Raw genomic sequence first — 21,968 nt, forward strand, 5'->3', positions numbered from 1 at the left:
ATCTGCCTTTTTCACTGGATAGATTTCCGGCCACTTTGAGAACACGTCTATAACCACTAGGGCGTATTTTGACCCTTGACATTCGCTTAGTTCAATAAAATCCATATGAATTGTGTGAAAAGGATGAGGCGGAGTTGGAAAACGGCCTCTTCTTGGTCGCAGGTTACCCTGAGCATTATATTTTTGACACGTCATGCACGTTCTGATAAATTGTTTTGCTGAAGTTTCAAAATTTACAGTGTAGAAATGAGAGTTGACAATACAGGTCATTCCCCCCGATGACAAATGCGTACAGCCATGAGTCACTAATGCCGCCATCTTGTGGAGCGATTTTGGCAACACTGGCTTGCCATAACACATCATTAAATCGTTTGTCAGAACTGCACCGTGTTTTAGCCATTTTGCCTGCTCTGCTGTGCTTGCTGCTTTCTGTTCACTTTGCAACACATCCAGTGGAATGTGATGCGTGTTTACTGCCATCAGTGTCATGTTTGTCTTTTGTGCCGCCTGTTTTGCGGCACTGTCAGCAAAATTGTTGCCTGTAGTAATAAAAGAGCTATCAGTTTTGTGTGCTGCACATTTACACAATGCGAGTTGTTGTGGTAAATGTATTACAGTCAGCAGTCGTTGTAAGAGGCTGCCATGCTGGACTGGTTTACCGGTTGATGTAATCATTCCTCTGTTTTGCCAGAGCTTTGCGAAGTGATGCACAGCAGAGAAAACATACTGGCTGTCTGTATAAATGTTTATTGGTTTATCTTTGTGGATTTCACATGCACGAATAACAGCTATCAGCTCAGCGCTCTGTGCAGAATATGAAGAAGAAAGTGGTTTTGCTTCTATTATTCTACTGTCTGTGGTTACTGCGTAACCTACACAATTACGGCCTGTGTTGTCTTTAGAGGCCGATCCGTCCACAAAGACATCAGTAAAACCAGCTTGTGGCTCAGCATGGATGTCAGGACGGGGTTTGGTGTCTTTGTGTAATTCTGCATGGCAGTTGTGCACATCTCCATCAGCTGGTGTGCTCACTAGAGTCCCTGGATTCAGTGTGCCACATTTTTCCAGTGTGATGTGAGACTGTGATAGTAAAATGCCTACATACGATAGCTGTCTGGCATGAGTGAGGTAAGAGAGATTGGCTTGCAGCAGTATAGATGTGACAGCATGCGGGACCTTGACAACTAGTTTGTGCCCTAAGACAATGTCTGCTGACTTCTTTACTGCTTCTGTGGCTGCTGCACAGCTTTGCACGCAAGTCGGCAGTCCCGAAACTACAGCGTCTAACTTACATGAGTAGAATGCTAGAGGTCGCTGTTACTCACCAAAAGCCTGTGTCAGAACTGCCTTCATGTAGCCAGCCCCCCCATCAACATACAGGGAGAAAGGCTTGTCATAATCAGGCAGTGCCAGGACTATGTTTGTTTGTAAAGCCACCTTTAAGTTAGTAAATGCTGTGTCTGCCTCTACCGTCCACGTTATCGTATCTCGTAAAGCAAGGTTTCTGCCATAGATCATATCTTGCAGTGGCTGAGCTGTCAGTGCATACTCTGGGATCCAAGCTCTACAGAAATTACACAAGCCTAAAAAGCTCATCATCTGCTGTTTTGTTGTTGGTTTGGGTGTGGTTTGCACTGCCAGCTTTCTGGTTCCCAGCAGTGTTTTGCCCTGGCCTGTGAGTGTGTGTCCGAGATATGTAACGTTATCACTCCACAGCTGCAGTTTGTGTTGTGAGACTTTGTGGCCCTGTTCAGCCAAATGCTGTAGCACAGCAAGTGTGTTGTCTTTGCACGCTTGCTGTGTGTGTCCGGTTATTAGAATGTCATCTACATACAGCAAGTATTGACCTAGCTGTGGGAGCTTACAGCTAGACATTGACTTCTTCAGTGCTTCTGCATAGAGGGTTGGGCTATTCTGGAAACCCTGGGGCAAACGAGTGTATGTGTACCTCTGACCCTCAAAGGTGAAGCCAAACAATGGCTGTGAGTCTGGATGTAGTGGAACTGAGAAAAAAGCGTTTGAAAGGTCGATTACTGAGAACCACTGTTCGTTCGGTGTGACCTGATTTAAAATAGTGTGTGGATTAGCAACCACAGGTGGGATTTGTTCAGTCACTTCGTTTATAGCTCTCAGGTCATGTACTAGACGGTATGCACCCGTGATAGCTTTTTTAACAGGAAAGATAGGAGTGTTACAGGTGGCTGTCTTTGTTTTTATTAAAATTCCTGCCTTCTCCATGTCTGCTATCACTGGGCGAATGCCATGTCTAGCCTCAGTAGTGAGTGGGTATTGAGATATCAGTGGTCTGTGTTTTGAGAGAGGTTTTACTCTTACTTCATCTGCATTTTTTATAAGGCCTACATCAGCAGGGCCTATAGACCAGAGAGTTTTAGGCAGCTGAGCTAGTGCTGCCTGGTGTCATTCATTTAGTTGGGCGTGTGTTGCAGCAACATCGGTTAGATGCACTGCAGGTCTGACTGTGAGCGACCAACCCAGTGTGTACCAGAGACACCCCGTCCGGCGGCCTTGCAGCCAGCCTTCATGAGTGTCCTCCGTTTTTTCATAAGTGTCTGCTTCAACCCTGGCTAACACATTTCCTAAATCCTTCCAGTCTGAGTGATTGTTATGCGCTACAGACACATGTGGCTTAGCCATGCGGTTCAAAGCCTTCACGGCTGCTGATTGGATTACAGAGCACACTGCATTTCCAGACTTTGTGATATACAGGTGCTGTAAAGTCAAACTCTGTTGTCCTAGCTTCCACACTTGCTGATCGTAAAGTGGGTCTGGGCCTGGAGTTTGTTTAAATCTCAACGTGTTGTGATAGTCAGTGGGTTTCTGGAAATAGGATGTTGGGGGTGTATATTTGCGGGCCACATCGTGTAGTTTTGTGAGCTCGGGCAACTCAAGAGTCCAGTAATAATGTGGGACACCGTAGCCTTGAGAGAGACACACGTTGCTGCTGTGTGCCGTGTTAATGCTATCTGGCTCTGGTGTGTTGTCATTTAGCATGCATTCAGCAATCATGCCATTCTCTTCCGGTATCACGCCTATCTTGAGTTCTGTCAGAGCGTCTCTTCCTAGTAGGTTTACTGGGCATGACGGGTCATATATGCATTTAATGAAGCACCTGCGGCCACTTTCGGTATGCATTAATTCTAACGGGGCAGTTAGTAGTTGTACAGTGGTGTGGCCTGTGGCTGACTTCACAAGTAATGCATCTCTTGAGTACTGTAAGTTTTTAGGCGGCTGCCTTAGAACCGTTTTACATGCTCCGGTGTCACATAACATTTGGATTGGTTGCCCGTTCACATGAATTAGCAGCATTGGTTTGTATTCTGACCCTAATAGCAATTGTTCTATGTTAAAAACTTCCCCTCCCTCATCAATGTTCATGTCTTGTGTGTTTTCTAGTCACATGTCGCTGTTCTCCATAGATTCGCCACTGTTTTGCCTGTCATTGTTTCTCCTATTATTTTGTGTCTGTGGCTTACTCCTGCAATCTCGTGCAAAATGACCTCGTTTTCCACAGTTGAAACAGGCATTGTCTCTTTCATATCTGCTGTCTCTGTTTCTGTGTCTGCGGCCTTGCTGTCGATTACTTTGCTTCCCTCTCTGCCTCTGATAGCCTCCCGAAAATGCAAGGAAACCTGTCTCTGAATCTATGGTGAAGACGTCAGCCTTATTTTTCTGTTTGTGCACTTTTGTGGCGTGTTCAGCATGTAACAGGGCATCCGGCAGGTTGCCAGTGTTCATTGTGACCCAATGTTTCTCTACATGTGCTCTTATTGGTGGGAGGAGGCCATTTAGAAATGCATTTTTTTAACTGCTGCTGGAATGGCGTTGCATCGCCATCGGCATAATCTAAACCTGAATGCTGCCTAAAAACTGGGCGCAGGCGGTCTAAAAAGTCTGATGCAGTTTCATTTTCTTTCTGTTTCACTTCTCCTATTTTATTGTAGTTTGGCTTGGGGGCCAGCTGTAATTTCACACGTTCATAGAAGTTATGTAGTTGGCCTTCTAAATCAGGGTCACCTGCACGCAGGGGTTGTGGTCCGTTGCCGACCACTAAAGAATCTAAAGGATTATTGATTGCCCCCCCAGTGAAAGAGCCTTTCACTGAGCCAAACTTCAAACCTAAAAGATCTTGAAGTACCTGGTACATTTCATGACCGTTTAAATACCACTGAGTCCTAATTGCTTCAACTGCTCTCTTCCATATGTCAAAACCGTCATGCAGGGGCGGGACATCTTTAAGAACATTTTTGCGATCCTCATGTGACCATGGTCTAAACACAAGAATTGTGGGGTGTGCGTCTTGATGCCCCATAGGTCCAATTGGCTGACCATATCTGGGGTTAGGTGAACTTATTAATGGAAATACTCCTGGGGGGCTTGGGGGGTCAGGCCATATTTCCCTGCCTATATGATCTTCCCCTATATCTGCTTCAGGTGCATGTGTTAATGACATTTTAGCTAAATCTGCCTGCACTGAACCGTAAGGGTTATTCACAGCTGCATCTTTGTCTGTTTGCTTGGGAGTTGATGAAGAGGCAGTAACATAGGGGGGAGGGGCTGCAGCCGTTGCTTCAGGCACCTCACAGCTTTGCTTTTGTTTTTTATTCTGTCTCCTTTCTCTATTCTCAGCACGTCTCTGTTGCTCTTTTTTCCATGCATCTAGGAAAGTTAATTCATGTGTGCGTTTTCCTTTCTTTCTAAGATTTGTGGTTGCACTTATTTCCTTTAATAAGCTATCTTTGAGCTGTGTTAAAGCTGCGGGGCTGCACGTACCCTCCCACCCAGGACATGACGTCTTTTTAGGATTACGCCATCTCCTTGCGCTGATTTTTCCTGCACCTGGATATTTATTTTCTATCCACTGTTCGTCATTAATGAACTTTTGTGTATACTGCCCATTATTGGCAAGAGGTTTAGAGGTTTTATTCCCCATTTTTTCAATTTTTATTATTTAGTGTATCTTACTTATGTATTTATTTATTTATTTATTTTTATTTATTTATTTATACACTGGCAATACAGCTGCTATCCACCTTCGCTGGTATGAGGAATGAGAGTGGTTGCTCACACGCCCTTCTACTTTCGGACTATTTCCAAAAGCGGTGTGAACTTTACGAGGCGGAACTCGACCGTTCTCCCAAGCCACCAGCACTTCAGCGAACAGCAGTGAAAGAAAAACACAGTAGGAGCGGCTCAGTCTCTTATCGGACCGTGAAAAGTCAGCTTGCTCCGTTAGTTACAACAATACACACACACATTCACATTCACACTTATTCGCGCGATCGGAACCCTTATAATAAGGGGAGCTGCCAGTCTTTCTGTAGACGAGCTACTTATTCCCTTGACCCAGCTGGGGGAGCTACTCAGAGCTCCAAACCTAACCCACAAGAGTGGGGAGCTTCCAGTCGACGAGCTCCAAGCTACCAGCCGACGAGCTACTTTAAACCCACAGAAGTGGGGAGCTTCCAGTCGCGACGAGCTACTTTCGCTATTTTAAATTCCCTGAATTTAAAATTCCCTGAATTTAAAATACGATTTTACGCAAGATTGTGTCAGTGTGTCTGTATCTACCTGGTCAGTGTCGCCGGGTCTGGTCCACCTCGATCGGGCCCCACCACCGTGGGTCGCTTTCTAAGAACGTTGGCCAAGACTCGAATTTAACGCCCTTGGTCTTTGACCACACACCTAGTGTGTGGGCTGTCGACAGACGAACAACGTGGACTGGTCACGGAGATGGGACACGATGGAGGTGCTCCGGCGCGAAGGACCAAGAAATGTTGGGGGAAAACTCTGTAAAAGACCCAGGAGAAATAAAGACACAATGAGACAAAGTTACTTTCTTTATCAAACATGTACACGGGTGAGCTGCTAAGAACAACTCACACCATGCACAGTGGCTTGGTAATTTTTATAGGAAAGACAGTGAGAACAGGATAAGAAAATACAAAACAAATAAAATAAACAACTCCATATGTGGCGCTAGTCTCGTCAGCAGAGAGCTGGGAGAAGGCTGTGAGAGATAAAACAATCTAAAACAATATGTCCCAAAACAGTATGTCTTTGCTGAGAAAGTCTAAAAAGATAATTCTAAACTAATCTAACCATAGACAAAAGGGCATGCCTGCACATTTAAAAGAAGGTAAAGAAACATAGAAACATTTTTCCTGTAACACATATTCATAGAAATATTATTGATATTATAACAAAAGCTGTCACCAACACAATTGTCCCAAGTGCTTTTTTTTTTATTAGTTATTGCAAATGCTTGATTGCAGTTCTTGCTAGATGACAAAACCACTTATTAGGTTTAGAAGGAAATGACTTTTTCTACATGAGGTAAAGTTGGAGAGCTGTTTCCCCAAACTAAATGAAATCATCATTTGAAAAACTACAATCTGTATTTACTCTGAACATCTGTGTTAACATTTGAAATTGGAAACATATAAGTGTAACAAACATGTTAAAACATAAGAAATCAGGAAGGGGCATGTATAGGAATTTCTTTTACTTATGCATTAATCACATTATTTTATTGTATGATACCTTGGTGCCACTGGATTTTAACATGTCTCACACTCATACAGTAAGACAAATGCTGGGGGTCTAGTAAGGAAGTTGGGGGAAGCAGACAACTCTACAGGAAGAGTCTTTTGTGTCTTTGAGGACTCTGGTAGGAAGCAAGGGAGTGTGAACCTTAAGGTGTGAAACAGCTGTGTACTGCCTTTTGTTCCTGGAGAAGGTATTTAACTGAGAGCCATGCTAGGCTCAGGGAGACTCTGCTGACCGTCTGTCCCGCGGTCATGCAGGGACTTCATCAAGCTTGCTTGTCTGTTCTTTGTGTGTTTTGATTAAAGAATGTTAGCTACCGCTCACCGCTCGTCTGCAGGCTTTATTTAAATGGAAAACTTCCACAACAGGCAAAAAAAAAAAAGCTTTTTGCCAAAAAAAAAGAAAAAAAGATTTAAAGCAGAAGTTTTTTGCACTGCATTTTAAAATGAAAACATATTGCATTTATTTGCAATTAAAAACACACAGAGCAGAAAGTGTGTTACTGTTTTACATCCACAGACACACAAGAAAAGAAGCAGGCAACATGAGGTCAAGTTATGGCAATTTTATTTTTGTATGTCAGTACATGTATTCAGAATAGAGTTTTTGAAAAACAAACAAACCTTTGGTGCAAGCTACCGTCAGCTGCTTACTGGTTGTGAGTCTCTGCCTTCAGTTTGTCTCCAGTAGCTGAAAAGCATGTAAAATGTAAATATAAGCAGAATGCAGTGATCTGCAAATGCCACAAACCATTATTTTGTTTTTATTTTTAATTAATATGAACTGAGGCAAATTGGAAAACTTTTCTGACGCAAGACAAAACAACATTTGCAATTCTTTTTGAAAAACTTGGATCCTCTGCCCTCTCCACTGAAGATGAGAGACTATCCAGCTTCTTATTATTCCCAGTGCAAAACTCTGCATCTCTGACGCTATGTGGATGCATCAATGCATATGGAATTGACATCTTGCACATCTGGAAAGACGTACCACACCTAAAACATAGCAGCAGAGTTTAAGTGCAGTTCAGTCAAACCGTTATAAAGGTTAATAAGCAGTTTTTGTGGATGAAGCTGTATTTCCCTAACAGCATCTTTCCGCAGCAGTGCTCTGCTTTTACTGACCACAACAAATTTTTGTGGAAGTCCACATTAAAACTTTCCCATCATGCAGAAAAAAAGTAGAACTTGAATTTCCCGTTGTCTAAATGCTGACACGTGTCAGATTCTTTGCTCTTAAAATGTTGCAATCTTGGTCAAAGTAAGCAACTTCCCAAGTCCATATTGATATTACTGTTACAGAACTATTTTTAAAGCTTCAGCAAGTGAACAAACACTAACAAACAACAATGAATGCTGATTGTTAGTGTGATTATAAAATTCATTTTCTTTATTTGATCACAGGAGGGCTGAGGTTGGCTGAAAGCTGGCGCTGACACAGATTCATTTTGGATTACTTGCGGTTTATTTAACTTTAGTCCCTCAATCTAACACAATGAACAAGTGCTACAGTCACACTCTTTCAGGCTCATTCTCACACAGGATGGAGTCAAGTCTTTATGACCTAAGCCTAACTGCACCTTTTGTCTTTTTCTTCCCTTTATGTTTTTTGAATATTTAACAATTGTCATTTTTCTTGTGCACTTGAACATAAACACATTTTATTCAAATGCTCGACAAAATATATGAAAGAAATGAGACACCAGAGAAACTAAGACCGAGCTTCTGTTCTTCTTATCTCTAATCCCTGCAGGGAAACTGTCACTCTATTTCTCTGTCTCTACTTCTGAATATGGACCAGTGTGAGGCATGAAGACATAATTTAGGCAAACAGAAGTAGTGGAGGGCCCTTACAAAGCAGTCAATATCCTGGCTGTGCAGAAGGAGGACGGGACATTTCACCTGTGAGGAACACAGCAAGATTTATTGAGTTATTTTTCTTCATTTCTCTTCTAAACCCGATTAAACCTGTTTTTAGATCAGTTAATTTAAGAGGTGGGAAGTAACGAAGTCAAAAAATAGCTAGCGAGGAAGAAAAAGGGGAACGAGGGTTTTTTTTAAGTGGCAGAAGTGCAACATTTCTATCAGTTCAACAAACATCAGCAAACACACAAACTGTCTGTGTTCAGTTTGTCTCACTGTGTGTTGCTAGCTAAAGGTCCAGCTGCTGTATTTTACAGGCAGAGAAAAGAAAAAGAGCAAACTTCACTCAGAGATGGAGAAAGATGTAAGAGGACAGGACAGGAGAGGTTAGGTTTAAAGGTAAGGACTCAGTGACGCTTGATAAACTGCAAATCTAGTGTCGCAGAGATCAATTTGCATTTAAGCTGATTATGCTTAGATACATTCATTGAATTCTGACTTTATATCAACCGTCTAGTATTAAAATAGGTATAAAGTGTATAGTGTCAGTGTAGGAAATGGAGCTAAGCAAAGACATCTGTGAAACATCTGTTGACATCTTGTTGAATTCACTTGTGTGACTCCACAAAGAGCAGAAGGGCTGCTGATCACAGCCTGTATATAAAGAAACTTCTCCGAAGCTCATATTAGAAATTATTGTGAGTTGTGATTCTTTTCCCTGTGCTGATCAACTACACAGATCTTAGTGTTCCCCCATCTGCTGAATCCCACTGTAACCCTTGACTGTGCTCACTTTACTGTTTAGGTGTGGAAGCAAAGTCAGCCTCTACAATGTAGGGAACAGAAAATAGTTATTTTCACTGCGTCTGTCCTAGATAACAGATTCAAGCTGAGTACATCCACTACAATTACAATTTAGATTTGAATAACATTTGTATGCTCATGTATTCATATTATTTTTTAAATATATTAATATAGCAAAACAAAGAAAATGGCTCGTAGAATTGTCCTTAAAGGAGCTACTTTTTAGTTTTACTGTGCATTTTCACTTTTGAGTAAAAACGTTGCTTCAGTACTTTAACTTTTACTGGAGTATGTTTTAACACCTGTATCAGTACTTCTACTTAAGTAAAGAAAGTCTGTACTTTTGCCACCTCTAAATAAGTTTAAACGATGCAATGACAAACAAATAAAAATATCAAAAAAAACTTAAGATTAAATTCATTTTCAAGAATATTTACCAATTCCATTCTTTTCTTTTCTTTTTTAAATGCACAGATTAAAGATTTTGTAGAGACTGTAAACATTCCTCAGAGATTTTGATATGACAGCATCACAGAGTGCTACAGATGTCAACAGAACACATGTATGATGTGAATCTCATATTCCACCACTTCTTAAAGTGTTGAAAACAAGCCTGATATGACATTAGCACCATTTCCCCACCACATTACTTTATGACATTAGCACGAAGCCTCCAGCTGTGCTCCAAAGCTGTTAGCATGGCTGTTTCATTATTACATTGTGTCACACCAGCACCTGAAAGAAAAGCTCTGAGTTTGATTTTGTGTTTGTGTTTTGCAGGCACTCAGGAGAAAAAGTCATGAAGTTTCTCGTGTTTGTCCTGTTAGTATCTCAGTGCTCGGCGCTCACCAGTCAACAGTGTCACCACTGTGAACAAACATCCTGCGACTGCTCGAGCCAAAACCTTCGAGAAGTCCCTGCAGCCGCTTCAAAACTCATCACTGAGCTCGATCTCTCTTTAAACGCACTGGAGACGATAATGAAAGATGACTTTCTTTCATATGCCGCTTTGAGGGCTTTGTTCGTGAATAACAACAGGATCAAAACCATCCATGAAGACGCATTTCACCCACTGACTCATTTGGAGAAACTGGACTTGTCCTCAAACCAGTTGGAGACTTTGTCTTCTGGTTGGTTTCAGAACCTGACTTCTCTCCACTACTTGAATCTTTTGGGAAACAAATATTCAACACTTGGTCAGGGAAACCTTTTCCTGCCACTGAGGAGCTTGAAGACCCTCCATTTTGGAGGACCTTTCCTTCAGTCTGTCAGTAAAAGGGATTTTTCTGGCCTTTTTGGTCTTGAGGAACTTGTTTTTGAAGGAAATCATCTGCAAGTGTTTAACAGAGGGAGTCTGAGACAAATTGGACCCATTAGCCATGTAACACTTAGTCTCAGTGGAGTATTTCACAGAGATTTAGCAGTAGTACGAGCTATATTGTTAGACGTTGTTCATCCAAACACAACAGTGACATTCACTGACACACAGTTTGAAAATAGTTTGCAAATGTTCCCACTTCACGTGGCCATCGAGCGTGGTGCTACAGGTCTTAGTTTTAAAAATGTGAACATGTCTGTGTCAGCTTGTGTACAACTTGTGAATATTTTGTCGGGCTCTGATCTGACTTTTTTTGCCATTGAAGATTCTCAGTTCTTTGAAGATGAAGAGGAAGTCTTTCTTGTTGACATAAACCTGAAAGGCTTGGAGGTCATTTTTCTCAGAAACATTGATATTGTTTGGTTCTACCGTGTTCCTGAACTCAGTTTTATGCAAAATATGCTGACTGTAGTAAGAAGGGCATCTGTGATAAACTCCAAGGTGTTTGTCATTCCCTGCCAATCCACTATTCATTTCACAAACCTGGAGTTTTTGGACATCAGTGACAACACAGTCGCAGATCGTGCATTTATGGAAATGATGTGTTATGGAAAGGAGGATGTCCTTCTAAATCTCCACACACTCAACATCAGCAGAAATCGTTTGTTTTTAATCAACAGCAAACTCTTCACTAGACTAGAAAAGCTGGAAAACCTCGACATGAGTAGAAACTCATTTGACAGCATGCCTTCGACTTGTTCCTGGCCAGCAAGTCTCAAGTTCTTAAACCTTTCGTCAACTTCTCTTCCTGAGGTGACATCCTGCCTACCACAGAGCCTACAGATCCTTGATTTATCCAGAAATAAACTGACTGTCTTTAGCATTGAGTTGCCGCTTCTCAAAGAGCTGTACATCTCTGGCAACAAGCTTGGAAATCTCCCAGATGGGCATTTATATGTCAGCCTCGCAGTTCTCTCCATTCAAGACAACAACTTGGCCAAATTCAGCAGTAAAAACCTGCATGATTACCAGAGCCTGAGGGTCCTGGAAGCTGCTGGCAACCCTTACGTCTGTTCATGTGACTTTGTAGGTTTCGTGACAAATGACTTGATGAACCACAAAACTGTAGTTAGACATGACTTAAAGTCTTACATCTGTGACTCTCCCGATGCAGTGAGGGGGGAGAGAGTGTCAGACGTGAAGCTGTCAGTGTTTGAGTGCCACACAGCTTTAGCGATTTCTTTGCTCTGCTTAGGCATCCTGGTGCTGTGTGTGCTCATTGCAGGTCTGTGTTATAAGTTCAGCGTTGTGTGGTACATGAAGATGACCTGGGCATGGCTAAAAGCAAAGAGAAAGCCAAAGTTGAAGAAGGGAGTGCTCCAGTACGATGCCTTTGTGTCCTACAGTGAAATGGACTCCGGCTGGGTGGAGGCGCATCTGATCCCGGCCCTGGAGCAGTCGGAACCGCCCCTCCGACTCTGCCTCCACAAGAGAGACTTTGTTCCCGGAGGATGGATTGTAGACAACATCATGGACGCTATAGAGAAGAGTCACAGAACGCTCTTCGTCCTCTCCCAGAACTTTGTCAGAAGCGAGTGGTGCAAGTACGAGCTTGACTACACCCATTTTAGATTGTTTGATCAAAACGATGACGCAGTTGTGCTGATTCTACTGGAGCCCATTGACAAAAATAACATCCCCAAAAAGTTCATCAGGCTGCGGAAAGTGATGAACTCCAGGACGTACCTGGAGTGGCCTGATGATGAAGATCAGATCCCAGCGTTCTGGCAAAGTCTGAGAACAGCGATCGAAACACCTGAAATTGACGATACAAACAATCTATAAAAGCACTTATATTTCACATTTTGAATATACACTCACTTTTATATTGACATTTTCTAAAAGCTAAAATGTCCCCAACTTTACTCTGAAAGCAGGTATTATTATAAGCAAATATAATAAAATTTATATAATTTTTTTTAAATATTTACTTTCTTCAATTAATCCCTACAATTAACCATTAAAACAGTAATTTTGGAGATTTTGTTAATCTGAATTTGCAATTCTAAAAATATTTGAAAGTCCTCCTGTTTGACTCGCCATATAAATGTGCTAAAAAAGGAATTTGATGACTGAATAAAAAGTTTAGCTCTTTGTACACAATTTGGGTTGGTGCAATAAAGTACTCACTTATCCATCTGTATTAAATTTTGTTTAAAAGAAAATATAATCCTGTCTGGAATTGCTCAGTTTTTTCCTTTTTTTTGTTTTCTACTCCTCTTTAATTTCCTAGAAGAGATGATGCACCAAAGCAACTTCCACCTCTTTGTTAGCATGCTCAGTCTGTCCATTAGTATATGCGAGAGTCTTGTGATTGGTCCAGACTATGAAACCTCCAAAGTTGTAGTTTCTCTCTGCAGGCAAGAGGTAATGAGGGGGAAAAAAACCACATGGACGAATATTTCCATGTCTTGTTGGGTGAGGACTGCTCCCACACCTGAATCTGAGGTGTCCTCTTCCACTAGGAACTGTTTACTTCAGTCAGGTTGAGTGAGAATGTGGATGTAGTGGAGAGCTGTCTGAATCTGTCTGCAGAGTTCCACTGAAAAGGGTGCTTGTGAGAGGTTAAACTGATTAGTAGCGACGCAACTCCATTGAAACCACGAATAAACCTCTAATAGAAGCTTGTAAAACCCAGAAACCTTTTCAGATGTCTCCTGTCTGAGGGTACGGGCCAGTCGACCACGGCCTTTACTTTTACAGGGTCTGCTTGCAGTTGCTCTCTTCCCACAATGAATCCCAAAAGAGACACAGAAACTAGTGCTGTCAGCATTAATCCCGTTAAAATGATGTTAATGCCATAACCGCTTTAACGCAGCAAATCTCCGTTAGCGAATTATCGCGGTTCTAACGCGTTGACGCCGCGCAGCCCCACGCACGGGGTGAATCTCCGTTAACTTGCTAACGGAGATTTACCGCATTAATGCGGTTATGGCATTAACATAATTTAAACAAGATTAACGCTGACAGCACTAACAGAAACACATTTTTCTCCTGTCATATAGGAACAGTTTTTCGAGAGGAGCTGGAGGACCAGACGCACATGTTTCTAGTGCTCCTGGAGAGACTTAGAAAAGATCAGGATATCATCTAGATACACAAACACAAAGTGATTATTGAAATCTCGTAGCACATCGTTGATCGGGGCCTGAAACACTGCAGGGGCATTGGTCAAACAAATTGGCATAACCAGATACTCAAAATGTCCAAAAGGGTGTTGAATGTTGTTCTCCATTCGTCTCCTACCTTAATTCTGACCAGGTGATGATAAGTGTTACAGACTTCCAGTTTAGTAAAGATAGTCTCACCTTGAAGCAGTTCAAAAGCAGTTGTGAGGAGAGGTAAAGCATACTTGGTCCCTGCGTACACTTTCACAGTCAAAACAAAAGTTAAGAACGAGTGTTTTGTCTTTTTTTTTCCATGAAGGAAAATCCAGCACCAAAGGGAGACAAAGATGGGTGGATTATGCCACCTGTGAGGGAATCTTAGCAGCCGAGGTAGAGCAGTCCTGGGGGCTGGCTGGGCATAGGTGGAGCAACCCTGCAGGCCAGCCAGGTGGCAGAATATATGTTCTCAATTTAGCTGATTTAGCTGAATCACAGAATTTAGCGATTCCAATTCCATTATTAACATCAATTATCGATTCAATTTCTTATCGATTCTCGTATGGACCTTCATCGCATTCTCATTGGCTCCACTTCAAGAGTGACCACCATCACTTTAACATGCTAAGCAGAGTATCACAGGCATTACAGTAATGCAAATGAATTGCATGCTGCATATATTTCCTCTTTTGTTGTGATCAATGTTGGGGTTGTTACTCAAAAAAGTAATTATTACACATATTATACACCAGACTTTTCTTAAAAAGTAACAATAGCCACCCCAGTCACTACCTAACACACTCAACATGTCACGGCATTTTCAGTTTCTTGTGTTTTGGTATTTTTCTGTATTATGATTTATGGTTTGATTCTTTAGCTGTGCTGTTTTGATTATTCTTCTAGGTTTAGTTCAGTGTCAAGTTTGCGTCTTTGTGATTTGTTTCTCGTTTCCTGTTTTATTTTGTTAGTCTCAGTCCTATGTCAGTGTATTCAGGTTTACTTCCCCCTGTCTCGTTAGCCCTAATTTCTCCCAGCTGTGTCTCCCTCCTGTTTCCTATTCCCTGATTACTCCACTGTGTATATAAGCCCTGTGTTTTCCTTTGTTCTCTGTTGCGTCGTTAATGTTTCCTACCCTCAGTAAGCTGTGTGTTTGTCTTGTACTCCTGTTTAGTAGTGATGGTGAGATGAAGCCTCATGATGAACTGAAGCTTTCCATCCAATTGGTCGACTCATGGTTCGAAGCATTGTGATGATTCATTTGCTCTACTGCGCCATCAAGTGGACAATTCAAGTGAAGCGGGCTCTTTGATTATAATGATGTGTAAACCTTATGTACATTTGGATAATGACACAAACTAGTGTTTGGTGCTTCACTTTTTAATAAACTAAAAGACAGAAATCAGATTATAGGATGTGTAGTGTTGTTTATTTATATTTTGGTGTTTATCATTTGTGATATTTATTACTGTGTGCATACTTTATTAGGAGAGACAAAATAAAAAAAAAAACATCTCTTCCTTGCTGGTTCCATCGAAGAAGAAATGCACAAGTAACTATGTAGCACGTACGTAATCCAATTCCACAACACGGTGTGATGGGGAATCAGCTGTTTTCCTGCCCATGTTATTTCGAATCTGGCGCGAACCGATGAACCAGTCCCTGAATCAGTCACGTGGTACGGACTGCCCGCGAGGCCTCGAACGTCACTGCATACGTAATCAAAGCAAGCCTCGATACGCGCTTCAGAAAAACGCCCCCGCGATTACCCGACGCACGATTCGAAGCTTCGACACACAGGACACATCACTACTGTTTAGTTTCTCTGTTCAGAGCTTTGTGTTATTTTTGTGAGTTTTATTTATGAGGAGATTTTTCCAGCAGTAAAGCTGCATTTTGAGTTCCAGTCCCGTCTTTGAGAGTCCTGCATTTCAGGTCCTTTTTTCCTGCCTGCCACACAGCCTATCATGACACAGCATTAGTGATGGCCAAATGAAGCTTTCCGAAGCACTGAAGCTTGTATTGAAAAACGGTTCATTACTCGAAGCTTTTCAACACAGTCCTCTCCGGTGACATCTGGTGGTGAAAATTTTGAAGAGCAGCTTGAATCTGCAAAATAAAACGGACTGCTCAATTATCACTGCTCACTCAAGAGTGGAGTTCTCTCTGATATTGGGCCACCGTTCCGTTGCTTTGAACATGTAATTGGTTTTGTTTTCTCGATTGGGGGGCTGAAAAAAATGCAATGCGTATTTGCGTAATACATTTTGATCAATAAACTTTCCCTATTTAAACATGCACTATGGTGTGGCCTTTCTTTGCTCATAACTCCTTGATGTTGGTAAATACAATAAGTGAGCAATATATATAATATACATATGATAATGCACAGCACATTATGGAGTATGCCCCTGCTGTGAAGTCCTGCCTCCATCTACTTGTCGTTTAATCACTGGACAGCTGGACAGGTTCATACAAAATATTAGATTAGGCCAATTGTCCTATACATATTTTTGACCTAGGGGTGGGATTGATTGTGAACTGGAAAGGGAAAATGCTTAGGGGGCTGAGTACGGCTGCATCGTCACTGATTTGTAGAATCATTTTTGATTCGATACAGGATCCGATTCAATTTGATTGGAATCTGGAAAGTTTTGCCTCAGTCAGAAATATTACAATTCTGATCATTTAACAGTATATATCCATAATTTCGTGTCTATTAAAAGAAAGCTGACACATGTGAGACTTAATTAGAGATGTAAACAGAGAGTTATGAAACCTGCAGCTGCAGAAGCCAGCGAAAAAAAAAGAGGCAAACACAGCGCGGACCCGACGACGCACCAAAATCTGATTCTGATGCGTCGGGTCCGCGCTCTGTGTTTACGTTTGTATGCAGAATCCGTAAACCTGCTCGCAGTTACTGTTTTAGCTGCATGGTGTTTGACGACATTTTGTGAGGTTTAACCTGAGATGCTGGCGTTTCAGGCATAATAACGTTAATTTACAAATCGACACGGGATTTTAATGAATCAATATCACTTTATTCAATTTAGCATGGATTGTAATCAGAAAGGCGATAATCAAAACCCACCCCTAATCAAGAACTTGCAAAGTAAAAACATGATCAATGTAAGGTAGCCCTTTTGTTATTTACATTTAAAAAGAGGATTAGTGTTACTGTGCGCTGGCTGAGTCTGTTTCTTTTCTTAGAAATAGTTTCTCCTGCCCTGGAGAAAATCCACTTGCATGGAACAGAAGAGGCTGTGGAGTGCAGGAACCACACTGCAAGCTGGTAGATATGCAGGTATTCCTGGGTCCTGCAGACTATCACCTAAAAACAATAAACAAAATGATTTTCTAAACTGTAGCAATGTAATGTACGTATAGTGCCAAATACATTTTTGTAGTCTTCATTAGCTTTAATTCACATGGAAGTGTTCCTAAAGTCATATGCTGTAATGATATTTACATTATGAAAACATGATTTTGGACATTTCAAGTTTTTCACTTCGGCAGATAAAATGAATTGAGCAAAATCAACTCAAAATATTCCCACACGCCAGAACGTCCTCTCTTCCTCGCTGGCTCCATATCTGTCAGTGGAATGATCACCTCGTCGCTATCTGTCACCATCAACACACTCCACGAATCCCGTGGATGATTCACTTCCATATATCCGTTTGAATCAGGTACCGAAGCAGTTACGTGCGTAATGAAGCTTCGGACGTCACTGGTCACGTGACTTTTGCCAAACGAAGCAAGCCTCGACACAGTGCTTCTGAACCAGTGTGTTGTTTTTTTCGACACACGCTCCGGAGCGTCAGCTTCAAGCGGGCCATCACTACACAGCATGCTCGTACAAAGCTTTTTATTATAATTAACAGAGTTGATATTTGGTTTCCCCTGCAGTGAAGCCATAGACCGCACCTCCGCCAGAGTAATAAAGTACATTGCTTAATAACTCCCAGGAGAAAGTAATTAGTTATTCTACTCATTACATTACTTTCATGTTACTCTGTAAAATAACCTCAACCACACTGTCTCATAATGAGCATTTAACATTATAAATCTCGAGGTTGCAGTCCTACACACCAACACAAATCCCTGCGCTAATGACGGCAAACATATGATCTTTCTCTCAGTATTTAGGTGTGAAAACAAAGCTCACAGCACAAAGAAAAGATGAAAACCAGCACAAAGACACTTTTGAGTGATTCTACTTTAGACACACAAACAGGCAGAAAAGGAGCCTGCAGTGTGACTGCTCATCCCTGCTTTTGCTACCTGTTGAAGTGCAAAGCTTGACTGCTAGGCTGGGGTCAGCATTCACTCAGCTAACGTCACAAACTGAAAGCAGTTAATTGCAGCACAAATGCGACCGTCAAATAACTGTAACCGTTCAACGGAGGGAGTTTCTTGTTTTGTTTTTTCCTCCAGTCAGACAAAAAAAGTGCAGACAAGTACAGCCACACTCTTCAATAGCGTACACACCCATTCTCACACGGCATGGAATTAATCTTTTAGGATTTAAACTTAAATGCACCTTTTCTTTTTTTTTGCTTTACTTTTTGAATATTTAACAAAAAACATTTTTGTTGGGCGTTTGAAGGCACATGTATTTTATTCAAATAACATATAGAGGAAGCTTTCTACAGACAACTGAACAGTAAAACCAGAGAAACCATTTATCCTATTCTTATCCCAAAGCCCTGCAGACAAACTGCCACTCTGTTTCTGTATCACCACTTCCTAATATGGCAGGATGTATGCCAGACATGGGGAAATAGTTAAGCCACAACCAATAGAAGTGGCACAGGACACTTCAGAAGTTGTTCTGAATGTTCAGAAGAAGTGTAAGACATTTCAACTGTGACCAAGACGGGACATTTATGAAGGTATTTTCTCATTATTTTGTTCTGTGCAGGCATAAAGCTGTTAAGCTTGTTTTTTTGACCAGAGAATTTATTATGTTTTAATGATATGTTGAAAAACTAAATATAACATCAGTAACATTAAATTTGAATGCATTTTCAAGAACATTTTCCAATTCCATTTTTAAATTCTTTGTTTATATGCAATTAAAGACACACATGATTTTGCTACTTCAGTGAAACATTCTGAACTCTATAACAATCAAGACAAATTCCACACTATGAAAAGCAAGTCAAGTGTCAACTATTAGACAATTATTTAAAGATTGTAGATTATATTGTGTACATTGTGTTATTGTGATGATTTACTGGCATACGCGTATATAATACTGTTCTTTTATTCCTCTGAAAAGTAAGAATTTGTGTTTGTGTGAATTTGGTTCAGACGTTTGTGGTCCCTGATGTCTTTTCTGCAGACGCGTCTTTCTTAATGATCACTCGACTGCTGCCAGTGGGTCAAACTGTAATTTCCCCACCTGAAAGAAAAGCTCTGAGTTTGATTTTGTGTTTGTGTTTTGCAGGCACTCAGGAGAAAAAGTCATGAAGTTTCTCGTGTTTGTCCTGTTAGTATCTCAGTGCTCGTCGCTCACCAGTCAACAGTGTCACCACTGTGAACAAACATCCTGCGACTGCTCGAGCCAAAACCTTCGAGAAGTCCCTGCAGCCGCTTCAAAACTCATCACTGAGCTCGATCTCTCTTTAAACGCACTGGAGACGATAATGAAAGATGACTTTCTTTCATATGCCGCTTTGAGGGCTTTGTTCGTGAATAACAACAGGATCAAAACCATCCATGAAGACGCATTTCACCCACTGACTCATTTGGAGAAACTGGACTTGTCCTCAAACCAGTTGGAGACTTTGTCTTCTGGTTGGTTTCAGAACCTGACTTCTCTCCACTACTTGAATCTTTTGGGAAACAAATATTCAACACTTGGTCAGGGAAACCTTTTCCTGCCACTGAGGAGCTTGAAGACCCTCCATTTTGGAGGACCTTTCCTTCAGTCTGTCAGTAAAAGGGATTTTTCTGGCCTTTTTGGTCTTGAGGAACTTGTTTTTGAAGGAAATCATCTGCAAGTGTTTAACAGAGGGAGTCTGAGACAAATTGGACCCATTAGCCATGTAACACTTAGTCTCAATGGAGTATTTCACAGAGATTTAGCAGTAGTACGAGCTATATTGTTAGACGTTGTTCATCCAAACACAACAGTGACATTCACTGACACACAGTTTAACAAAAGTTTGCAAATGTTCCCACTTCACGTGGCCATCGAGCGTGGTGCTACAGGTCTTAGTTTCAAAAATGTGAACATGTCTGTGTCAGCTTGTGTACAACTTGTGAATATTTTGTCGGGCTCTGATCTGACTTTTTTTGCCATTGAAGATTCTCACATCTTCAAAAATGAAGAGGAAGTCCGTCTGCATCACATAAGCCTAAACAGCTTGGATGTCATCGTCTTCAAAAACATTGATATTCATTCATTCTACAGATTTCCTGCCCTGAATTTCTTAAACAGTATGATGAAACCAGTAAGAAGGACATCTATGATAAACACTATGTTGTTTGCCATTCCTTGTCAATCCATTATTCATTTCACAAACCTGGAGGTTTTGGACATCAGTGACAACATAATCGGAGATTTGGCACATATGGAAATGATGTGTTATGGAAAGGAGGATGTCCTTCTAAATCTCCACACACTCAACATCAGCAGAAATCGTTTGTTTTTAATCAACAGCAAACTCTTCACTAGACTAGAAAAGCTGGAAAACCTCGACATGAGTAGAAACTCATTTGACAGCATGCCTTCGACTTGTTCCTGGCCAGCAAGTCTCAAGTTCTTAAACCTTTCGTCAACTTCTCTTCCTGAGGTGACATCCTGCCTACCACAGAGCCTACAGATCCTTGATTTATCCAGAAATAAACTGACTGTCTTTAGCATTGAGTTGCCGCTTCTCAAAGAGCTGTACATCTCTGGCAACAAGCTTGGAAATCTCCCAGATGGGCATTTATATGTCAGCCTCGCAGTTCTCTCCATTCAAGACAACAACTTGGCCAAATTCAGCAGTAAAAACCTGCATGATTACCAGAGCCTGAGGGTCCTGGAAGCTGCTGGCAACCCTTACGTCTGTTCATGTGACTTTGTAGGTTTCGTGACAAATGACTTGATGAACCACAAAACTGTAGTTAGACATGACTTAAAGTCTTACATCTGTGACTCTCCCGATGCAGTGAGGGGGGAGAGAGTGTCAGACGTGAAGCTGTCAGTGTTTGAGTGCCACACAGCTTTAGCGATTTCTTTGCTCTGCTTAGGCATCCTGGTGCTGTGTGTGCTCATTGCAGGTCTGTGTTATAAGTTCAGCGTTGTGTGGTACATGAAGATGACCTGGGCATGGCTAAAAGCAAAGAGAAAGCCAAAGTTGAAGAAGGGAGTGCTCCAGTACGATGCCTTTGTGTCCTACAGTGAAATGGACTCCGGCTGGGTGGAGGCGCATCTGATCCCGGCCCTGGAGCAGTCGGAACCGCCCCTCCGACTCTGCCTCCACAAGAGAGACTTTGTTCCCGGAGGATGGATTGTAGACAACATCATGGACGCTATAGAGAAGAGTCACAGAACGCTCTTCGTCCTCTCCCAGAACTTTGTCAGAAGCGAGTGGTGCAAGTACGAGCTTGACTACACCCATTTTAGATTGTTTGATCAAAACGATGACGCAGTTGTGCTGATTCTACTGGAGCCCATTGACAAAAATAACATCCCCAAAAAGTTCATCAGGCTGCGGAAAGTGATGAACTCCAGGACGTACCTGGAGTGGCCTGATGATGAAGATCAGATCCCAGCGTTCTGGCAAAGTCTGAGAACAGCGATCGAAACACCTGAAATTGACGATACAAACAATCTATAAAAGCATTTATAGTTAGAAATATTAAAATGAATGTACATTCAAATTATGTTTTCTGAGTGCTACAATGTCAGTGATTTTATGCTATGAATACAGTGTAACATACTACTTTTATCTTTTAGTATCTTATTTTAACAAAATTAATATGAAAAGTTATGATCTAATTTTTTTTAAGTCGAATGTAATTTAGTAAATCTTTTTTAATAATTCCATTTTCTCAGCTGACTCACTTCAATTTAATTCCTTTTAAGTTACAGGACAGGAGATTGTATACTTATAATGTTGCAGTTTAAAAAAATACCTGCATTTGCATTTCTGAAATCCTCTGATTTAATTTCATCCAGTTATTGTGCCAATTGTGTTTGAAATGAAATGTAAATTCTTCCTGCAAATATGCTTTTCTCTATATTTTATAACAGTAGAT

The 21,968-nt window shown here is 41.3% G+C and overlaps 2 protein-coding genes across 2 annotated transcripts; both read left to right on the forward strand.

The window, feature by feature from the left end:
• The first annotated feature begins 8,798 nt into the window (after positions 1-8,798).
• On the forward strand, positions 8,799-12,496 carry LOC113024418 (toll-like receptor 2). Its single transcript, XM_026171514.1, has 2 exons — positions 8,799-8,828; positions 10,014-12,496. Exon 2 carries the CDS (start codon positions 10,033-10,035, stop codon positions 12,394-12,396), a length of 2,364 nt encoding a protein of 787 aa, XP_026027299.1. The 5' UTR covers positions 8,799-8,828; positions 10,014-10,032; the 3' UTR covers positions 12,397-12,496.
• A 6,439-nt stretch (positions 12,497-18,935) lies between these two features.
• On the forward strand, positions 18,936-21,547 carry LOC113024419 (toll-like receptor 2). Its single transcript, XM_026171516.1, has one exon. It carries the CDS (start codon positions 19,184-19,186, stop codon positions 21,545-21,547), a length of 2,364 nt encoding a protein of 787 aa, XP_026027301.1. The 5' UTR covers positions 18,936-19,183.
• Positions 21,548-21,968: the final 421 nt, after the last annotated feature.

This window comes from Astatotilapia calliptera, chromosome 6 (assembly GCF_900246225.1).
Source record: "Astatotilapia calliptera chromosome 6, fAstCal1.2, whole genome shotgun sequence".
Lineage (NCBI taxonomy): Eukaryota > Metazoa > Chordata > Actinopteri > Cichliformes > Cichlidae > Astatotilapia > Astatotilapia calliptera.

Excerpts from the sequence above, each read along its gene's own strand:
- LOC113024418 (XM_026171514.1), top strand. The coding sequence starts at position 10,033 with ATGAAGTTTCTCGTGTTTGTCCTGTTAGTATCTCAGTGCTCGGCGCTC.
- LOC113024419 (XM_026171516.1), top strand. The coding sequence starts at position 19,184 with ATGAAGTTTCTCGTGTTTGTCCTGTTAGTATCTCAGTGCTCGTCGCTC.